Source organism: Podarcis pityusensis (assembly GCF_964106645.2).
Source record: "Podarcis pityusensis genome assembly, chromosome: 3".
Taxonomy (NCBI): domain Eukaryota; kingdom Metazoa; phylum Chordata; class Lepidosauria; order Squamata; family Lacertidae; genus Podarcis; species Podarcis pityusensis.
In genome coordinates this window covers 123,297,307-123,317,552 of record NC_138026.1, presented here as the reverse complement: position 1 = coordinate 123,317,552, position 20,246 = coordinate 123,297,307, and the positions used below count along the sequence as shown (strand labels likewise).

At 45.3% G+C, this 20,246-nt stretch overlaps 1 protein-coding gene across 5 annotated transcripts in view; it reads right to left on the bottom strand.

Annotated features, from left to right (window-relative positions):
- LOC308474520 (uncharacterized protein) overlaps positions 1–20,246 on the bottom strand; it is an 88,341-nt gene that overhangs the window by 43,941 nt on the left and 24,154 nt on the right. The window contains exons 2-6 of one of the 5 annotated variants that reach the window (XM_081000927.1): positions 20,055–20,136; positions 19,511–19,593; positions 18,722–18,874; positions 18,317–18,443; positions 6,001–8,648 (exon numbers count right to left, since the gene is read on the bottom strand). The exons of 3 other annotated variants lie outside the window; for them this stretch is intronic. In XM_081000927.1, the coding sequence (XP_080857053.1) occupies positions 7,039–8,648; positions 18,317–18,443; positions 18,722–18,874; positions 19,511–19,593; positions 20,055–20,136 (2,055 nt within the window). In that variant the 3' untranslated portion in view covers positions 6,001–7,038. Of the gene's footprint in view, positions 1–6,000; positions 8,649–18,316; positions 18,444–18,721; positions 18,875–19,510; positions 19,594–20,054; positions 20,137–20,246 lie in introns of those variants that run through there. One more of the 5 variants, XM_081000929.1, reaches the window with a different exon arrangement.

Here is a 20,246-nt window from a genome sequence, read left to right as displayed (position 1 = left end):
AGAGAAATTGAGCAAATTGGCACATTGGTTTTCTATGAATTTTATAGATTTTAGTCCCTTTTGACATTGACAATTGGAAATAAATGGATATATTGTAACGAAGAAGGAGGTGAAGAAGACATGCCCCCCCCTTCCGTATCACCACGAAACACTTCATCGCAGTTTCTTCCTGTCTATTCAAAGGGCCTTTGCTGCACGATACCAAATGTAGGAATTCACTGATCAATGTATCTCTGTACTGGCTCACTGGGGAAACTTCAAAATAAAAAAATCCTTCCAGTAGCACCTACTGGAAGGATTTTTTTTTATTTTTATTTTTATTTTTATTTTGACTATGGCAGACCAACACGGCTACCTATCTGTAACTGGGGAAACTTCAGAAATTCATCTAGACCTGTGAGCTCAGCTCCTCAGCAGCCCCTCTGCCTGAGTGATATTCCCTGGCCTCCTGATACCTGAGTGCCAGAAATCACAAACCCAGTTGAAGACAAAAGGGTGGGATGAACTTGGCTGGGAAACAGGGAAATAGAAATATCTTTTTTTGTTCCACTTGATGGGTGTTTGGTGGAGGGCAAGGAGAACCATGGGGCAGGGTCCAGGATGCTCAGATTCCTGCCACCAGACCTCCCCTTTCATGATGTACCCATGATGTAGTTTGGGGGGTGTAACATGGGGATGAGCAGCTAATAAAATTTGAGGTCTCTTTTGTTTGGGGCTTCCATCTTGTTCCACCTGGTGGCAGGTGGGAGTCCTGTCACTACAGTCTTCAATCAAGACCAAGCCGACTGGCTGCTGTTTTGCTCTGGTATTCCGGGCTGGTGTCCTTGTTTTTTATCCAAGGAAGCCCTCAGATTTCTCCGTTAACAAGGGCAGGAGGCAAAGCGAGGGCAGCTCCCGGCCCGGAAGATGCCGCCTGCTTGGGACTCCTGTTTTGTAGAATACAGGATTATCCCGAATTTCCATGTAAAATTCAATAGGGAGTGATCCAAGAGAGTCTGGGAGAATCTGATGCTAACTGCCAATACCAAGATGAAAGTCTGCCAGGTTTGCACGTTCACAAGCCTGTCTCAGAGGATGGGAAAGAAGCAGAGCTCTTGAGACAGGATGGCAGATTTGACCACATAGGCCAGGGGTAGGCAACCTAAGGCCCGGCGGCCAGATGCGGCCCAATCACCTTCTCAATCCGGCCTGTGGACGGTCCAGGAATCTGTGTTTTTACATGAGTAGAATGTGTCCTTTTATTTAAAATGCATCTCTCAGTTATTTGTGGGGCATAGGAATTTGGTCTTTTTTCTTCTTTCCAAAATATAGTCCGGCCCCTCCACATGGTTTGAGGGACGGTGAACCAGCCCATGGCTGAAAAAGGTTGCTGACTCCTGTTATAGGCATTACTGGGACCTGGTGGGATGAGACTCATGACTGGGTTGTAGGAATTGAGGTGTATAACCTGTTCAAAAGGAACAGACCAAACAGGAAGGGAGGAGGAGTAGCATTATATATAAAGGATGGGTACACTTGTGAAGAAATCCATGACCTGGAGCATGAAAATCAGATTGAGAGTATATGGGCAAAAATGGTTGAGAGAGAAACCACCGTGACCTTACAGTGGGGGTCTGTCATAGAGCGTCAAGCCAGAGTGAAGGCTTGGGTGATGCCTTCCAAGAGCAGATGACCTCTCTCCTCAAAGGAGAGAGATAGTAGTCCTGGGAGGCTTCGATTTCCCCAGCATCTGTTGGAACTCAGAATCTGCCTCCCTGACAATTTCATTTCCCAACACTAGGATCACCCGAGGCCCTTCTCTATGTCCCCTCTCCCCGAGAGGTTCAGAGGGTGACAAGATGAGAACCAGCCTTTTCTGTGGTGGCTCCCTGTCTGTGGTATGCTCACCCCAGGTAGCCTGGCTTGTTAGGCGACCACAGCAGCAGCACAAATATATCCTAATATCCTTACCTTCTAAAGTCTCTCTCTCTGTCTCTTGGTCTTTCTCCTCTTTCTCTCTTACTTTCTCTCTTTTAATTCCGTTTCCATTCTATTCCTCTCTGGATTAATGTTTTACTTTGGAATATATATATATATATATATATATATATATATATATATATATATATGGACCCCTGACCATTAGGTCCAGTCGTGGCCGACTCTGGGGTTGCGGCGCTCATCTCGCTTTATTGGCCTAGGAGCCGGCGTGCAGCTTCCGGGTCATGTGGCCAGCAGGACTAAGCCGCTTCTGGGGAACCAGAGCAGCGCACGGAAACACTGTTTACCTTCCCGCCAGAGTGGTACCTATTGATCTACTTGCACTTTGACGTGCTTTCGAACTGCTAGGTTGGCAGGAGCTGGGACCGAGCAACGGGAGCTCACCCCGTCGTGGGGATTTGAAGTCCTAGGCTCTGTGGTTTAACCCACAGCGCCACCCGTGTCCCATTCTCCATATTCTTGTTACCACCTTCGATGACTCACTTTTTAAGCAACAGCCCCAGAAGGGAAAGAAATTACCGTATTTTTCGCCCTATAGGGCGCACTGGCCCATAGGGCGCACTTATTTTTTTTGGGGGGGGGGGAATAAAGAAACAAAATTATTCCCCCCCAAGCTTGCCGGGCTGGGGGCGGGGGAACCCGAACTTCCCCAGCCCCCAGAAGGGGTCCGAGAGCGACGGTGAGGTTGCATTCAACCTCGCCATCGCTCCTGGAGCTTGCGGGGCTGGGGGCGGGGGAAGCCAGAGCTTCCCCCAACCCCAACCCCCAGAACGGGTCCGGGAACGATGGCGAGGATGTGCTCAACGTCGCCATCGCTCCCGGAGCTTGCTGCTATCCGAAGCCCAGGGAGCGCAGCGCTGTAGCCCGCTGCACACCCCGGGCTTGCGGATAGCTGCCCTAAGCCCGGGGTGCACAGTGCCGCGCTCCCCGGACTTCGGGCTGCAAGCACCTATCTGCAAGCCTGCGGAGCTCGCGGGAACTTCCGCCGGGCGCCACAGGCTTGCAGATAGCTGCCCTAAGCCTGGGGTGCACAGTGCCGCGCTCCCCGGACTTCAGGCTGCAGGCAGCTATCCGTAAGCCTTCGGAGCCCGCGGGCTCCGCAGGCTTGCGGAGAGCTTCCTGAAGCCTGGAGAGCGAGAGGGGTCGATGCGCACCGACCCCTCTCGCTCTTCAGGCTTCAGCAAAAGCCCGCATTTGCCCCATAGGACACACACACATTTCCCCTTCATTTTTGGAGGGGGGAAAGTGCGTCCTATAGGGCAAAAAATACGGTAAATAAAGGTTTTGCTTCCATGTAAATAAATGGCAAGAAAAGCCTTCTGTGCCCACATTTGGACAATTTTGCACAATTAGAAATAAATGGGTGACACTTTTTTCTTTTATGGATCTCCCCACGGGGTAAAAAACCAGAAGGAAATACCCCATCCAACTTCTCTCTTTTTAATATTTATATTTTATTGAACATTTTTGGAAGAGAAATGAAGTGGGAAAAGTCAGAGAAAGGTCAAAACAAAGCAAAGCAAAGTGCTTGAAACTGATACTTTGCAATATAGAAGTAGTCCGATTATTGTAATAGTAGAAAACTATGAGCAAGTCACCGTGCTTTATAGCAATGCATTCCAAACACCATTCTACTTGTCCGTACACAATCTACGTCTAAAAGCAATCTGTTCATATATTGCAAGAGTAGTCCTATCTTCTCCCTGTTATTCCAAGGGAGTCGCAGATTTATCTTTCCAGTGAATTGTGGCAAGGATTTACTTCTACACCACTTGGCTGATACCCAGCAGAGGGAACACCTTTAAATAAAACACAGAGCCAAGGGAATAACAGCAAGTCCACTTAGGGTCAGGGTCAGGGTCAGCAGTCTGACCTATTTTCCTTTGTATAAGAACAAGCACGAAGGAGGCCTCCCAGCTTGTTCACAGGTCCTTATATGTGAAAACAGTTGGTCCTGGCAAGTATTAACTGCTGTCAGTCTTAATCTGTCAACTGCCGTTGGTCCAGATTTTAATTTGTCTGAAGTAATTTTAAGATGTATTTTAATTGATTGATGCCTGTTTTTATGTATGCTGTGTTATTTATATGATGTTAGCCGCTCTGAGCCCGGCTCTGGCCGGGGAGGGCGGGGTACAAATAAAATTTATTATTATTATTATTCAAAGATTATAAAGTTTAGAGGACTCTCCCACTGCTTGTAGGCAGGGTTTGCAGTGAATCTTGCCTGATGTGTTTGGGATTCATGTCTCATCTTGGAAGTCCAACAGGCAAAATAGCTATGCAAATAGCGACGATGATTAGCAGAATAGCTCACCATCTGATGATTTAGTTTAGTTTTAGGGCTGAGCGATACTTTCTTTTCAACATCGTGATATATCAGCAGCTAAATACCGGTGTATGCTGATATATCATGACGACTGGAATTTATATTGGCTGCTTCTTCCCGCCTTCGGGAAAGAATAAGCAGCCAAGATACATGGTCCTGCTCTACACAGCCAGCTACTCAGTGGTAGATCACTGGTGAAACTGCCGCCGCTCCTGAGTCCCTCTGCCTCCAGCACAAGCCAAGAGTGGTGGTGCTTTTGTTTGCGATATACCTCCAAGTGACGTCGCCATCGCATTCTGCCCCTCATACCAGTCCTGGGCGATGCATCAATAAGTAACCCATGCCTATTTAGTGCAAAAGGCAGCCTGCGTGGATGTTGCTTCCTTGTTATCTTTGGGAATTTATGTGGCTGCATTTTGGGGTGGGAGGAAAAAGATGTAGGGCAGAATCCTAATAAGTTAAAAAGTTGGTTGCTCCTATTGGGTAATCAACAAGAATAAAAACCTCACTCCAAATAAAACTGTATTAAACTAATTAAAGTCAGGGGTGAAACTTGGGCACAGGAGGACTCATCATCATCATCAAATCATTACAAAATTCCAGCTGTTTTCACCAATACTTTATCAAGCCCTGACGAAGCCTTCACCTATGTCTTGAAGGTGCAAGATCCCTCAGTTAGAAGACCCATATGCTGCAAAGTTTTGTTAAGTTGTACCATCGCAGATTACGAGCAAGGAATGCTCTCTCATATAAAAAGCCTTCTGCATATAGAACACTTGCAAGTTAGAGACACAATTGCTTTTTAAAAAAAATTCAGTTGTAGTGCAGCAATGGAGACAGGTTTTTCCTCCTGTCTGGGGATAGGCAATTTGTGGCAATATCACAAATTTTACAGTATTTTTTTATAGCATATCTAAAATCCGTTGCTTTTTAGGGGCTAATTAGCTAATTGCGAACCACTGTGCTAGAGGCTTGGTTGGTTGCAGGCCTGAGGGTGTGGCTCCTGAGAGGAAGTGAGCAGAGGAAGGAGTTAGCAACCAGCAGCAGTCAAAGTTAGCTCATTGCAGCCTCTGGGAGCTCACGAACAGGCCACGCAAACATAGGCATTTGCGAGGGCATTTAAGGGGGAGGCCCAGAGTATTGTCCCATGGCGTGCATAGGACCAAGAGACATGCAGGGCGAGGGAGCTGCTGCAGTGACCCGCAACACCTGTGCCATGCTTGTCTTTCTGCCGGAGAACATACAGTTGTATGCCTGCAGCAAGTGCAAACTGGTTGTCTTGCTGGAAGAGAAGGTACAGCAACTTGAGGCCCTCCTAGCCATGCTTTGAGCTACAGGACAACATGCCGAGTTTCTTGATAGAGCTGGGTTGACTGTGATGCAGCAGCAACACAGATGGGGCGGCCCCAGGCTGGAGGAAGATCACCCACTGCAAAAGACCAACCCCTGGAGGAATGTGAAACACAGAAGTAGGAGTCACGAACCACGCTTTGTCACTGGAGCTGCAGAATGGCTCTCATGCTCTCACCTTGGACACCAGCTCTGGGCCAGAGGAGCTAGGACAGCAGTTGCTGACCTCAGAATACCCCAAGGTGGCTGTGAAAGGTGCAGAGCACAGAATGATTTCTGCCACCCCGCAGAGGTGGAAGAGACAAGAGGAGATGGACTTCCCTGTTTAGGGAAGTTTTTAATGATTGATGTTATAATGTATTTTTACTCTTTTGTTGGAAGCTGCCCAGAGTGGCTGGGGAAACCCAGCCAGATGGGCAGGGTAAAAATAATAAATTGTCATTATTAGTATTATTAGTACTCATATTATTAGAGGAGCCCTTTTTCATTCTTGACCTAACTCCTTCTGATCCGCGGCTACTGATCATGGATGAGTATGCTGATAACCCACTTGCTATCTTCCAAGGAAATGAACTAGGCAACTCCAACAGACAAGAACTCAAGAACAGCACTTGTAGACCATAGAATGCTCCAAGGAGGTTTTGGAAGGTACAGCATATCAAACAATTCCTGCCACTCCCCAGAGGAGGAGACGTGGTGGTGATAGGTGACGACCTACTGAGGGGGCAGAAGAAGTAGTGTGTGGAGAAAAGAGGATGTCCCAGACGGTATGCAGATTCACAATGTGACAGAGAAGTTGCCATGTCTTTTAAAGCCAACTGACCCCTACTCCTTCCTTCTGATTCATGTGGGTACAAATAATACTAACACGGACAATGTATAACAAGGGACTGTGAGACTCTGGGAGGAAGCTGAAGAGATGTGGGGCACAGGTGCTCTCTTCACCACCAGTCCTTCCTGTTGAAGGTCGGAGCCGGGGAAGAGAAAGGAAAATACTGGGCATAAACCAGTTTGAGGGAGTTGGGCATGTTTTGCCTAGAAAAGAGGAGATTAAGAGATGTGATGGCCATCTTCAAATACTATGATTCTCCTTGCTGTGAGTTCTTTGATGGAAAGTGAGAAGTTTCTTCCATTTGAAGCTCTTTCCACATTCCAAGCACTGATATGGTCTCTCCTCACGGTGAATTCTTTGATGGGAAGTGAGATGTTCCTTCCTACTAAAGCACTTCCCACATTCCACGCATTTGTATGGGTTCTCCCCTGCATGAATTCTCTGATGGGCCTTGAGGTTTGACCTCCAAAAGAAGCTCTTTCCACATTCCAAGCACTGATAGGGTTTCTCCCCTGTATGAATTCTTTGATGGGAAGGGAGACTTCCTTTCCTACTGAATCTCTTTCCACATTCCAAGCATTGATATGGTTTCTCTCCTGTATGAATTGTCTGATGGGAAGTGAGACTTACCTTCCAGATGAATCTCTCCACATTCCAAGCACTGATATGGTTTCTCCCCGCAGTGAGTTCTTTGATGGCAGGTGAGATGAGACCTCCTATTGAAGCTCTTTCCACATTCCAAGCATTGATGTGGATTCTTCCCCTCATGAATACTTAGATGGGAAGTGAGTTGGGCCCTCTGTCTGAAGTTCTTTCCACATTCCATGCACTGATATGGTTTCTCCCCTGTATGAATTCTTTGATGGGGTATGAGCTGAGCTTTCTGCCTGAAGCTCTTTCCACATTCCAAGCACTGATAGGGTTTCTCCCCTGTATGAATTCTTTGATGGGAAGTGAGATTAGATCTCCTACTGAAGCTTTTCCCACATTCCAAGCACTGATATGGTTTCTCTCCTGTATGAATACTTCGATGGGCTACCAGCTTAGCCCTCTCACTGAAGCCTTTACCACATTCCAAGCACTCATATGGTTTCCCCCCTGTATGAATTCTTTTATGGTAAGTGAGATTTAACATCCAGGAATAGCTCTTTCCGCATTCCATGCACTTATAGGGTTTCTCCCCTGTATGAATTACTTGATGGGCCATGAGGTGAGCCCTCACACTGAAGCTCTTTCCACATTCCAAGCACTGATGGGGTTTCTCCCCGCTATGTGTTCTTAGATGGGAAGTGAGATTGAAGCTCCTATGGAAGCTCTTTCCGCATTCCAAGCACTGATATGGTTTCTCCCCTGTATGAATTCTTTGATGGGAAGTGAGACTTTCCTTATGGGTAAAACTCTTTCCACATTCCAAACACTGAAATGGTTTCTCCCCGCTGTGACTTCTTTGATGGCAAGTAAGTTTGGAGATGTGATTGTAGCTCTTTCCACATTCCAAGCACTGATATGGTTTCTCCCCTGTGTGAATTTTCTGATGGGAAATGAGATAGGACCTCTGACAGAAGCTCTTCCCACATTCCAAGCACTGATATGGTTTCTCCCCTGTATGAATTCTGTGATGGTAAGTGAGCTTAGCCCTCTGAGAAAAGCTTTTTCCACATTCCAAGCACTGATATGGCTTCTCCCCTGTATGAATTTTCTGATGGGAAATGAGATCGGACCTCCGACTGAAGCTCTTTCGACATTCGAGGCACTGATATGGTTTCTCGCCTGTATGAATTCTTTGATGGCGAGTGAGATGGGTCCTTTGACTGAAGCTCTTCCCACATTCCAAGCACTCATATGGTTTCTCGCCTGTATGAATTCTTTGATGTGTAGTGAGTGTAGCCCTCTGACTGAAGCTTTTTCCACATTCCAAGCATTGATGGGGGTTTTCCCCGCTGTGCTTTCTTTGATGGGAAGTGAGATTACCCTTCCGACTAAAAGTCTTTTGACATTCCAAGCACTGATACTGATTCTTTCCAATGGGATTTATTTCATAGGAAGTGGAATCGGAGCTGCGATTGACGCTCTCTCCAAACTCCAAATATTCATACAACTTCCCCACTGTGTGTAATTTGTCGTGGTCTCCCTTGTTCATAACTTCCAATCCATCACCACCTGCAAAAATGAGGGAAGATTAGAGTCTCAGGAAGAAATGGAGCCCCAACTTATTAAACAATGCTAATAAACACTTGTGATAGACAAATAAGGGAGTTAGATTTGAGGTTTTACTACAGGGTTAATGAATGCCTTTGTTGATTGGCATTAAGAGAGAGACATATCGATGGAAACCTGAGATTCAAAAGGCCTGGCACTTTCCAGGATGGATTTTGTTTGGCTTAATGTAATAATAATAATAATAATAATAATAATAATAATAAAATTTATTTATACCCCGCCCATCTGGCTGGACTTTCCCAGCCACTCTGGGCGGCTTCCAAAAAAATATTAAAATACTATAATACATCAAACATTAAAAGCTTCCCTAAACAGGGCTGCCTTCAGATGTCTTCTAAAAGTCTGGTAGTTGTTGTTCTCTTTGACATCTGATGGGAGGGTGTTCCACAGGGCGGGCGCCACCACCAAGAAGGCCCTCTGCCTGGTTCCCTGTAGCTTTGCTTCTTGCAGTGAGGGAACTGCCAGAAGGCCCTTGGTGCTGGACCCAGGTGTCCGGGTAGAACGATGGGGGTGGAGACGCTCCTTCAGGTATACAGGACCAAGGCCATTTAGGGCTTTAAAGGTCAGCACCAACACTTTGAATTGTGCTCGGAAACGTACTGTGAGCCAATGTAGGTCTTTCAAGACCGGTGTTATGTGGTCTCTGCGACTGCTCCCAGTCACCAGTCTAGCTGCTGCGTTCTGGATTAGTTGTAGTTTCTGGGTCACCTTCAAAGGTAGCCCCACGAAGAGCGCATTGCTGTAATCCAAGCGGAAGATAACCAGAGCATGCACCACTCTGGCGAGGCAGTCCGCAGGCAGATAGGGTCTCATCCTGTGTACCAGATGGAGCTGGTAAACAGCTGCCCTGGACACAGAATTGACCTGTGCCTCCATGGACAGCTGTGAGTCCAAATTGACTCCCAGGCTGCGCACCTGGTCCTTCAGGGGCACAGTTACCCCATTTAGGACCAGGGAATCCTCCATACCTGCCCGCCTCCTGTCCCCCAAAACCAGTACTTCTTTTTTTTAAAAAGATATTTATTAAGATTTTCAAAATATTACAAGATAAAAAAAGAAAAAATACAAAATAAAAATAGTTAAAAACAATTCAATCCTTCCATTACTTATTTTTCATTTGCTTGTTTCCCAGACCTCCTCACGCCTCCCTTTTTTGTATTCCAATTCAATTTGTTAGTTCAGCAAATCCTTCCCCTCTTTGTTTATCCTAGTCTTTAATCTTAAAATATTGTAACATTAAATTTTTACCTATTAATAACCCATTTTTTCATATTCCCTTATAACATTACAGCTAAAAACCACTTAGTTTCTATCCAACATCATTCTAACATTCATTAATTTTACAATATTTCTTTAAATAGTCTTTAAACTTTTTCCAATCTTCTTCCACCGACTCTTCTCCCTGGTCTCGGATTCTGCCAGTCATTTCCGCCAATTCCATATAGTCCATCACCTTCATCTGCCATTCTTCCAAGGTGGGTAAATCTTGTGTCTTCCAATGCTTTGCAATGAGTATTCTTGCTGCTGTTGTAGCATACATAAAGAAAGTTCTGTCCTTTTTTGACACCGATTGGCCGACTATGCCCAGGAGAAAGGCCTCTGGTTTCTTCAAGAAGGTATATTTAAATACCTTTTTCAGTTCATTATAGATCATCTCCCAGAAAGCCTTAATCCTTGGGCACGTCCACCAAAGGTGAAAGAATGTACCTTCAGTTTCTTTACATTTCCAACATTTATTATCGGGCAAATGATAGATTTTTGCAAGCTTGACTGGTGTCATGTACCCCCTGTATATCATTTTCATAATATTCTCTCTTAGGGCATTACATGCCGTAAATTTCATACCTGTGGTCCACAACTGTTCCCAGTCACCAAACATAATGTTATGACCAACGTCTTGTGCCCATTTAATGATAGCAGATTTCACCGTTTCATCCTGAGTGTTCCATTTCAACAGCAAGTTATACATTCTTGAAAGTATCTTTGTTTTGGGATCTAACAATTCTGTTTCCAATTTTGATTTTTCCACCTGAAAGCCAATTTTTAAGTCCAAATTATAAGCCTCCCTTATTTGATAATAGTGAAGCCAGTCTCGCACTTTATCTTTTAATTTCTCAAAACTCTGCAATTTCAATTTGTCTCCTTCTTGTTCCAAAATTTCCCAATATTTCGGCCATTTGGCCTCCATATTGAGCTTTTTCTGAGCCTTTGCTTCCATCGGTGACAACCACCTTGGGGTTTTATTTTCAAGTAAGTCCTTATATCTTATCCAGACATTTAACAATGCTTTCCTGACAATATGGTTTTTAAATGCTTTATGTGCTTTAACCTTGTCATACCACAAATATGCATGCCACCCAAAAACATTGTTGAAACCTTCTAAATCCAAAATGTCTGTGTTCTCAAGAAGCAGCCATTCTTTCAACCAGCAGAATGCTGCTGATTCATAATAAAGTTTAAGGTCTGGCAGGGCAAATCCACCTCTTTCCTTTACATCAGTTAATATTTTAAATTTTATTCTGGGCTTCTTGCCCTGCCAGACAAATCTAGAAATGTCTCTCTGCCACTTCTTGAAACAGTCCATTTTGTCCAAGATTTGCAATGATTGAAACAAAAATAACATTCTTGGCAATACATTCATCTTTATAACAGCAATTTGACCTAACAAGGAAAGCTTCAAGTTTGACCATATCTCTAGATCCTTTTTCACTTCTGACCAACATTTCTCATAACTGTCTTTAAATAGGTTTAAGTTCTTAGCGGTCATATTAACCCCCAGGTATTTTACTTTCTTAGCCAATGTTAAACCTGTCTCCTTCTGAAACCTCTCTTTCTCAATCGGTGTTAAATTTTTCTCAAGCACCTTAGTTTTTAACTTGTTCAACTTAAATCCTGCCACATGACCAAAATCCTGAATCAATTCTAATACTCTTTTAGTACTAGATTCTGGCTCCTGTAACGTCAATACCAAATCGTCTGCAAAAGCTTTCAGTTTGTACTGTTTGGCTCCGACCTGTATACCTTTGATCAGACGGTCCCTTCTGATCATATTTAGCAGAACCTCCAGGATCGAAATAAAAAGCAATGGGGAAATTGGGCAGCCTTGTCGTGTCCCTTTCTCTATCTTAAATTCCTCTGTCACCACATTGTTAACTATTAGTTTAGCCTTTTGTTCTGAATAAATTGCACTTATACCATTTTCACACCCTTGACCAACCCCCATCCCCTGAAGATTTTTCTTCATGAAACTCCAAGAAATATTATCAAAGGCTTTCTCCACATCTACAAAAATTAAAACTGCTTTAGTATTAATATTCACTTGCAACTTCTCCAAAATGTTAATTATATTCCTCGTGTTGTCAGACAAGTGTCTACCCGGGAGAAAGCCGGCTTGGTCTTTATGTATCTCCTCCACTAATACTTTTTTTAACCTTTTAGCCAAAATATCTGCAAAAAATCTATAATCCACATTAAGCAGGGATATGGGGCGGTAGTTCTTACGTTGTGTCTTTTCAGTCTCATTTTTCGGTATTAGTGTAATATAAGCTTCCTTCCACGACTCTGGCGCTTTTTTCCCCTCCAAAATTTCATTACAAACCTCCTTTAGTGGTTGAATTATCCAGTCCTTCAAAGATCTATAGTATTTGGAGGTTAAACCATCTGGCCCTGGAGATTTGCCCAACTGCATGTTCTGGATGGCACCTTCCACCTCCTGTTCTGTTATTTTATAGTTCAACATTAACTTATTTTCTTGAGAGATTTTTTGTAGTCCATTTGTTTTTAAGAATTGGTCTAAATCAAACTCTTTCTGTGGCCCTTGTGTATATAACTGTTTAAAGTACCTCTGGAAGCATTTTCTAATTTCCACTGGATTCTGGATGTTCTTTCCTTCCACTTCCAAGTTGGTAATGGTGTTAAGTTTTTGTCGTTTTTTCATTTGCCAAGCTAACAGTTTTCCACATTTATTGGCCGATTCAAATGTCCTTTGTCTCATCTGTTTAATTTTCCATTCTATTTCCTGATTCATCATCTTCATATATTGAACTTGGTATAACTTTATTTCTCTCAGAATCTCTTGTGACTTTGGTTTCGCTCTCAGTTTCTTCTCACACTCTTTTATTTTTTCCAAAATTTTATCTTTTTTCTCATTTTGAATTCTCTTCTTTATTACATTCTGTTGAATTAGGAACCCCCTCATAACTGCTTTGCTTGCGTCCCAGATTACTCTTTTTTCGATGGTGGTGTTCATATTTATCTCAAAATAGTCTCTCAAGATTTTTTGGGCCTTCTTGGTAACCTCTTGATCTCTAAACAGGGTGTCATTCATCCTCCATCTGAAGGAACCGGTAGGTGTTAATTTCATCTCCATTTTCACAGCATTATGGTCGGAGCAAGTTTTAGGGCAAATTTCCACTTTTCGAATCATAGGTGCCAATCCTCTAGTTATCCAGATTTGGTCAATTCTCGTCCATGTCATTTTGGCTTCAGAGAAGAAGGTTCCCTCTCTACCCAAGGGATTCTTTATTCTCCAAATGTCAATCAAGTCCATAGAATCATAGAATCATAGAGTTGGAAGAGACCACAAGGACCATCGAGTCCAACCCCCTGCCAAGCAGGAAACACCATCAGAGCACTCCTGACATATGGTTGTCAAGCCTCTGCTTAAAGACCTCCAAAGAAGGAGACTCCACCACACTCCTTGGCAGCAAATTCCATATTGTCAGTCATCTCAAAAAAGGTTTTTGGTAGTCTGCCATCTTTGGTAACTACCTGTCTCTGCGACTTGTCCATGTTTGTAGATACCACTCCATTCATATCTCCCATCATGATAATGTTGTAATCCATATAGTCTAACAATGTCTCATGCAACTTCTTAAAAAATTCAGATTTCCCCTCATTTGGTGCATATACTCCTACTATCAAAAATTTTTCTCCTTGTGTTTGGATTTCAATTGCCACATATCTTCCTTGGTCATCTTTAAAAATAAATTTCGGTGATAGGCTCTCTTTCGCGTAAATTACTACTCTCTTTTTAACCTTGTCCGATGAAATAAACTCTTGGCCCAATCTTTTATTAATCAATACTTTCCTATGAAGCCTTATCACATGTGTTTCCTGTAAACAAATCAAGTCCAATTGTTCCTTTTTCAATAAATGAAAGACTTTTTTCCTCTTCTCCGGGGAGTTAAATCCATGAATATTCCAACTTAATAGTTGCAGGGACATGGTGTATTTATTTTGCTTTTCCTCCAACTGCGCCAAGTAATTGTTCTTGTTCTGTTGGTGGTGTCACCTTCTCTAACTTGTCCAATCCCAAAGGTAGTGGTACTATGTCTTGTATTCCTGGTTTTAAAGCTCTTGGCTCTTCTTCAGCTTCTTTTTGCAGGTCTTCTCCGTGTTCTTTCAGAAATTTTTCTTTATCTTCCACTGATCTTATTTTAAACTTTTTCCCTTTAAAGGTAAAAGATAGGCCTTGGGGGAATTCCCACCTAAAAATGGTTCTTTTTCCTCTTAACAGGGCCACCAGATCTCCGTAATTGGACCTGAGGTCCAAAAGATGTTTAAGGATGTCCTTAAATATCTCCACTCTTGATTCGTTTATTTCCAAGGTCTTCTGGAAGTGCAGACTCAATATTCTGTCTCTCTCCTCTCTTGATTGGAGGGTAATCAAGCAGTCTCTCACCCTGTTCTTTCTCCCCCCTCTTCCAAGTCTAAAAGCGCTTACAATCTCGAAATCTAACTTGTCTGAGTCTAAGTTCCAAAAGTCTGCAAATTCCTGCGTCAGAAAGTCACTCAAACTATCTTTCTCAAGTTCAGGTACAGCCCTGATCCTTAGATTTGTCTGTTTTTCTTTTAATTCAATCATAGACAGCAATGACTTGTGGTCCTCAAGCTGCCTACATATCGGTGGTATCTTTTCCTCTACAGCCAATACTTTTTCCTTGGCTTCTTCAGCTGTTTTTCGGTTCAAAGTAGATTCCTGCAGCAGTTTCTCAATAGATTCTGTATTTGAGTTCACCTTAATGCTTGAAGTGTTTTGATCAATTTTAGTTGTTGCTTCAGCAACTTGTTTGCTTAATTTTTCCAAAGATTCAAAAATTTTATCTAATGCTGAAGCTAAACCCCCTTCCGATGCCATTCCTTTAGGCACCACCTGAGCTGAATCTTCCCTTGGTGGGGCAGGAGGGCCGGATGCTGAAGGTCTACGCTGCTGCAGTCTAATTTTACCCGATCTTGTTGTTTTTTCCTGAATTGAATCTGCCATAACACTTTATCTAAGGATCAAGGTCAGTCCCACTGTTACTTGTTTTGTAGTGGAAAATTCCCCTGGCCAGTTTGGAGTGGAAAATTCCCTGGCCAATTGTAACAATTTCAAAGTTCCTCTAGGGGGACACAGTAGCAGTCCAGACTTGTAGCAATAAAATAGCTTTTCCAACTTTCAGAAATCCCCCCCTTTAACCAAGAAAAGTAACAGTTTTGGGTCTGGAGAGACCCTTCAGAGTCAAAGTATCTCTCTTACAGAGTTAGCTGTCAAAGAGTTGCATTATCCTTTAACAGCGCGATTCACAATACGGCAGTTCCATTGTCCCTTGACAGTCCGTTCCCAGGCATTAAGTGATGGTCTTTGTTCCCTTTCTCTCTTCTTTTTGCAGGCAAAAAGTACTTCCCCTTCTCCCTCCCCTCTTCTGCACCTCAGGGAGGGAGTTCTCTTTTTATTGATGTTAAGATTTGAGTCTTTTTCAACACGATTTTCAGGGTCTTAGCTTAGACAGTCTTCGCTTTGATCTATTTACAAAAAAAACGGAAGGCGGACTTCCTGTTTACGCCTTCCCGCTTCAGTGCCAAATTAGTCCTCCCCCCCCCTTAAATTCCCCAATCTTCAAACTTAACCTACTCACGGGTAGTTGTTTAGTAGCCGAATTGTCACAGGAAAAAGGTCAGCGCTCTCCGGCAGCAGCTGCGCGGCTTCACTCCATGGAAGAAGCAGTTGACTCTCAGCACCGCGCCACACTCCCCGTTTCACTCCGGAACTCTTTACAGGGTTCCCTCGCAGACTGGGGGGGGGGGCGCTAAAGGTGCCCGCCGAGTCCCACGGTCACAGGCTTCACCCGCCTGTGGTTTTCGAAGGGGTCCCCGCTTCGCCGTAGCGGCAAGACCCGATTTCCGTGGAGCTACTCCCTCAAGACTAGAGGGAATCCGCCATTGCCGATGGCGCCGCCTCGGGAAGTCCCAAAACCAGTACTTCTGTCTTGTCAGGATTCAACCTCAATCTGTTAGCCGCCATCCAACCTCCAACCGCCTCCAGGCACTCACACAGGACCTTCACTGCCTTCACTGGTTGTGATTTGAAAGAGAGGTAGAGCTGGGTATCATCCGCATACTGATGAACACCCGGCCCAAATCCCCTGATGATCTCTCCCAGCGGCTTCATGTAGATGTTGAAAAGCATGGGGGAGAGGACAGAACCCTGAGGCACCCCACAAGTGAGGGCCCAGGGGTCTGAACACTCATCCCCCCCCACCACTTTCTGAGATCATCAACCAGTGCAACCAAGGCAGTTTCAGTCCCATGATGAGGCCTGAATCCCAACTGGAAGGGATCGAAATGGTCCGCTTCTTCCAGGCGTGCCTGGAGTTGTTCAGCAACCGCTCACTCAATCACCTTGCCCAAGAATGGAAGATTTGAGACTGGGCGATAGTTGGCCATCGTGGCCGCATCTAAAGATGGTTTTTTAAGAAGCGGTTTAATAACCGCCTCTTTCAGCGGGTCTGGAAAGGCTCCCTCACAGAGGGAAGCATTCACCACCCCACGAAGCCCATCGCCCAGCCCTTCCTGGCTAGCTTTTACGAGCCAGGATGGGCAGGGATCAAGGAGACAGGTGGTTGGTTTCACTCGTCCAAGCTGCCTGTCCACATCCTGGGAGGTAACAGATTGGAATTGATCCCACACAACTTGACTAGACAGGACTCTAGCACTCTCCCGCCCTGGCCCTGCTCCCACTGTGGAGTCCACCTCTTCTCGAACCTGAGCAACTTTATCTACAAAAAACTTTGCAAAATCATTGCAGGAAATCATGTGGCCCGTACTGGGCCCCGATGTAGCAGGTGGTTCTGCTAAATTGCGAACCACCTGAAAGAGTCGCCTGCTGCTGTTTTCCGCAGATGCAATGGAGGCGGTGAAGAAAGTCTTCTTCGCCGTCGCTATCGCCACTTGGTAGGCTCGAGGTTGAGCTCTAGCCTGTGTCTGGTGTGATTTAGAGTGAGTTTTCCGCCACCGGCGCTCTAGCCGTCTCAACGATTGTTTCATCCCTCTCAGCTCCAGCGAAAACCACGGGGCTGTCCGGGCTCCATGCAATCGGAGAGGGCACTTTGGAGCCAAACAGTCAATAGCCCTGGTTAACTCCGCATTCCAGCGGACCACCAGGGAATCAGCTGAAAGGCCATCAACATGGGATAAAGCATCCCCTACCACTCTCTGGAAACCATTTGGATCCATTAAGTGGCGGGGGCGGACTATCTGAATCGGTCCCACCTCCCTGCAGAGGGGAAGGGTCACGGAGAAGTCCAGTTGCACCAGGAAGTGATCTGACCATGGCACTTCTTTGGTTTCGCTTTTACTTAGTGTCAGATTACCAACATCCATAGAGGTAAACACTAGGTCCAAGGCATGTCCGCGGCTATGGGTTGGGCCAGACTTATTCAGGGACAGCCCCATGGAGGTCATGCTTTCCACGAAGTCCCGAGCGGCCCCTTGTAAGGTCGTGTCGGCATGGATGTTAAAATCCCCTAGGACAACCAAACTAGGTGTCTCCAGGAGAACATCCGCCACAACCTGAAGCAGCTCGGGCAGGGAGGTCGGTACACCAATAGGAATCCTGTACTGCCCCTATTGCCCAACTTCCAGAACATGCACTCAGAGAACTGGGTCTTTTCAATAGGATGCCTGGTGCAAACTAATGACTTCCTAAAAATCACTGCAACCCCCCCTCCCCGCCCACATGACCTGGGTTGCTGTGCGTAAGAGAAACCTGGTGGGCAAGCAGCGGCAAGGACAGGCCCATCTGCTTCATCCAACCAAGTCTCTGTTACACATGCCAGGTCAAGTCCTCCATCCATGATCAAGTCATGGATGGCAGTGGTCTAATGAATCATTCACCTGGCATTGCACAGCAGCACCTTCAGGTCGTGTGGGTATCCCTTGCTGATTCCAGTATCTGCCCAGTCCGGTCAGACCTGGAGGCAGGGATAGTCCTCAGACAACGACTAAGCCTGCTTCCTCGGTAATGACATGGTCTGGTCTTAGCGTAACTCCTCCTCCTACCCATGATCACTGAGATCGGTTGTCCCAGTGCATCCCCCCCTGTGGAACCTGCCCCAGCCATTTTGTTTGCTGGGACCCATTTGCAAGTTCAGTCATCTCTTTGGTAAACCAATAATTTACAGAAGCAAAAACTAATAAACCTCATAGCAGCAGGTTCATCTTCTGTCCCCATGATGAAGTCTACATTTAAAAAGGCAAGGGCAGCTGAGAGCAGCCTGATCATGGTTTTAAAAGGAAGAAGGAAGGAGGAGGAAGAAAAGAGATTATGATCCAGCAGGAATCCTTACTGAGAGAGTCCACAATCGCACGATTCTCCTCCATGACTTCCTTATGCAGAGCTCTCTGGTCAGGATCCAGCAACGCCCACTCCTCCTCTGTGAAATACACAGCGACATCTTCAAAGCACAGAGGGCCCTAAAAGAAAAAGGAAAAGGTCCTCTTCTGAGACAGCATAAGATTCTCTACTACACATTGCTTGATTGTTTTCTGTCCGTTCATTGTTGTGTTCTTTTAATGGGATTATTTTGCTGCACATTCTAATTATAGACACTTACTTGAACATTTTAATTGTCTTCTTTTATTGTGCATTTTAATGATGGGTGTCAGGGGACTGCCATCGGAACAGGGGAGGGAGGCAGGGGGGCCATTGGGCTACAGAGAGCCTCTGAAACTCCTGAGGAGCAGCACCTCACCTCGCCAGGCTGGCCAGGAGGGACGCACGCCACTTCCGTCGCCCAGCTTGCGCAGGGGGTGAAACATAAGGAGGGGAGGAGGAGGCTTGGGGTGTCAAAGTTCTTATGTTGGGGGAGAAGCCGGAAGGGGCCACTCCCAGATTCTGCAAGTGACTGAGATGGACATGAACTTTGTAGATCTGCACTGTAAATAGTTTGCACAATAAAACCTGTAAAAGACAGGTCAGAGTCCTGACTGGTAACTCACGAGCAACCACCAGCAGCATCTGACAATGGGTATAAATCTTTGTGTGCATGGGTGGAACTCCACATGGTGTTCTTCAAATTATTCTGTCTGTGGAAGCATTCCTGTTTGGCAGACAGAATGATCCCTTCTCTACTCCCGCTGTGTGCTGCTTGGGGGGCGATGGGACTCTCCCTGTGCCCTACAGCCAACTTCATGGAGCTCATGGGGGCACGGGGGGGGGGGATCCCCAGCAGCTGATGGGGCTACTTAATCCTGGCCACTGGTTTTTTTATGGCTTGAACAACTGCTTAGAAGCCTTTTTTGATCAATATAGAAATATAACTGCAGCTACTGATAAAAACAGAGCCATTTAGAAAGATAGGTGAGGTGAGGTGGCTGTTCATTCCTGTCAGCACATAGAGCTTCTCCAATGGCACTGTCCATCTTTGTTCAGGACCGAGGCTTTGACAGAAGCCAAGACGAGGAGAAATTCCTTCCGGCCCAGAGGCTCCCTGGCTGCCCCACTCCTCTGACTCTTTCCCCACAAAGCTCTTTCCCCATACCAGATCTGTTTCCACAGCTGCTGCTTCTCCTCCGTTCTCATGAAAAGATGGATGAGGAGGTCTGGGGGACATCCTTCGGTCACCTGCGAGAGACAAAAGTCAAAGGGAAGCCATCAGCTCCTGCATCTCTCACTTCTTCAGATACACTGAAACAGAAGTCTCTTTCAGAAGCCTGTTTCAGTGTATCTGAAGAAGTGTGTATGCACATGAAAGCTCATACCAATTACAAACTTAGTTGGTCTCTAAGGTGCTACTGGAAGGAATTTTTTTTCTTTTTCCAACCACGGCAGACCAACACGGCTACCTACCTGTAACTAGAGGTTCGGCCCTTGGAGATAAGTGCCATAGATGTGCCATGGAAAAGGTCTTGCTTGTTGAGTGCATTTTGACATTGTACCCATTTCAAATTTTTGTTCTGTCAAAATATATCTTCCCCCCCCCCTTGGGCTCTTGGCCCCAAGTGCCTCCCCCCCTAAAGATGAACAGAACCCAAAGATTAGTTTCAAGATCCACAGAATGAGAAGAAAGACGAGTTCCTCCTTACCCAGTGGCCTCCCTCTGGCGTCCAACGGAGTCTTTTCTGCCTCACAGGAATCCAGGCCCATTTCTGCAAAGAGACCCTTTTCCTGAAAGAGTAACAAGGATTTAAAACAGAGAATGGGGAGAAGGATTAGAAAAGGAATGATCAGAGCAAACGCTTTAGGGGAGCAGATCTCATCCCTTGCTTCTCCAAAGA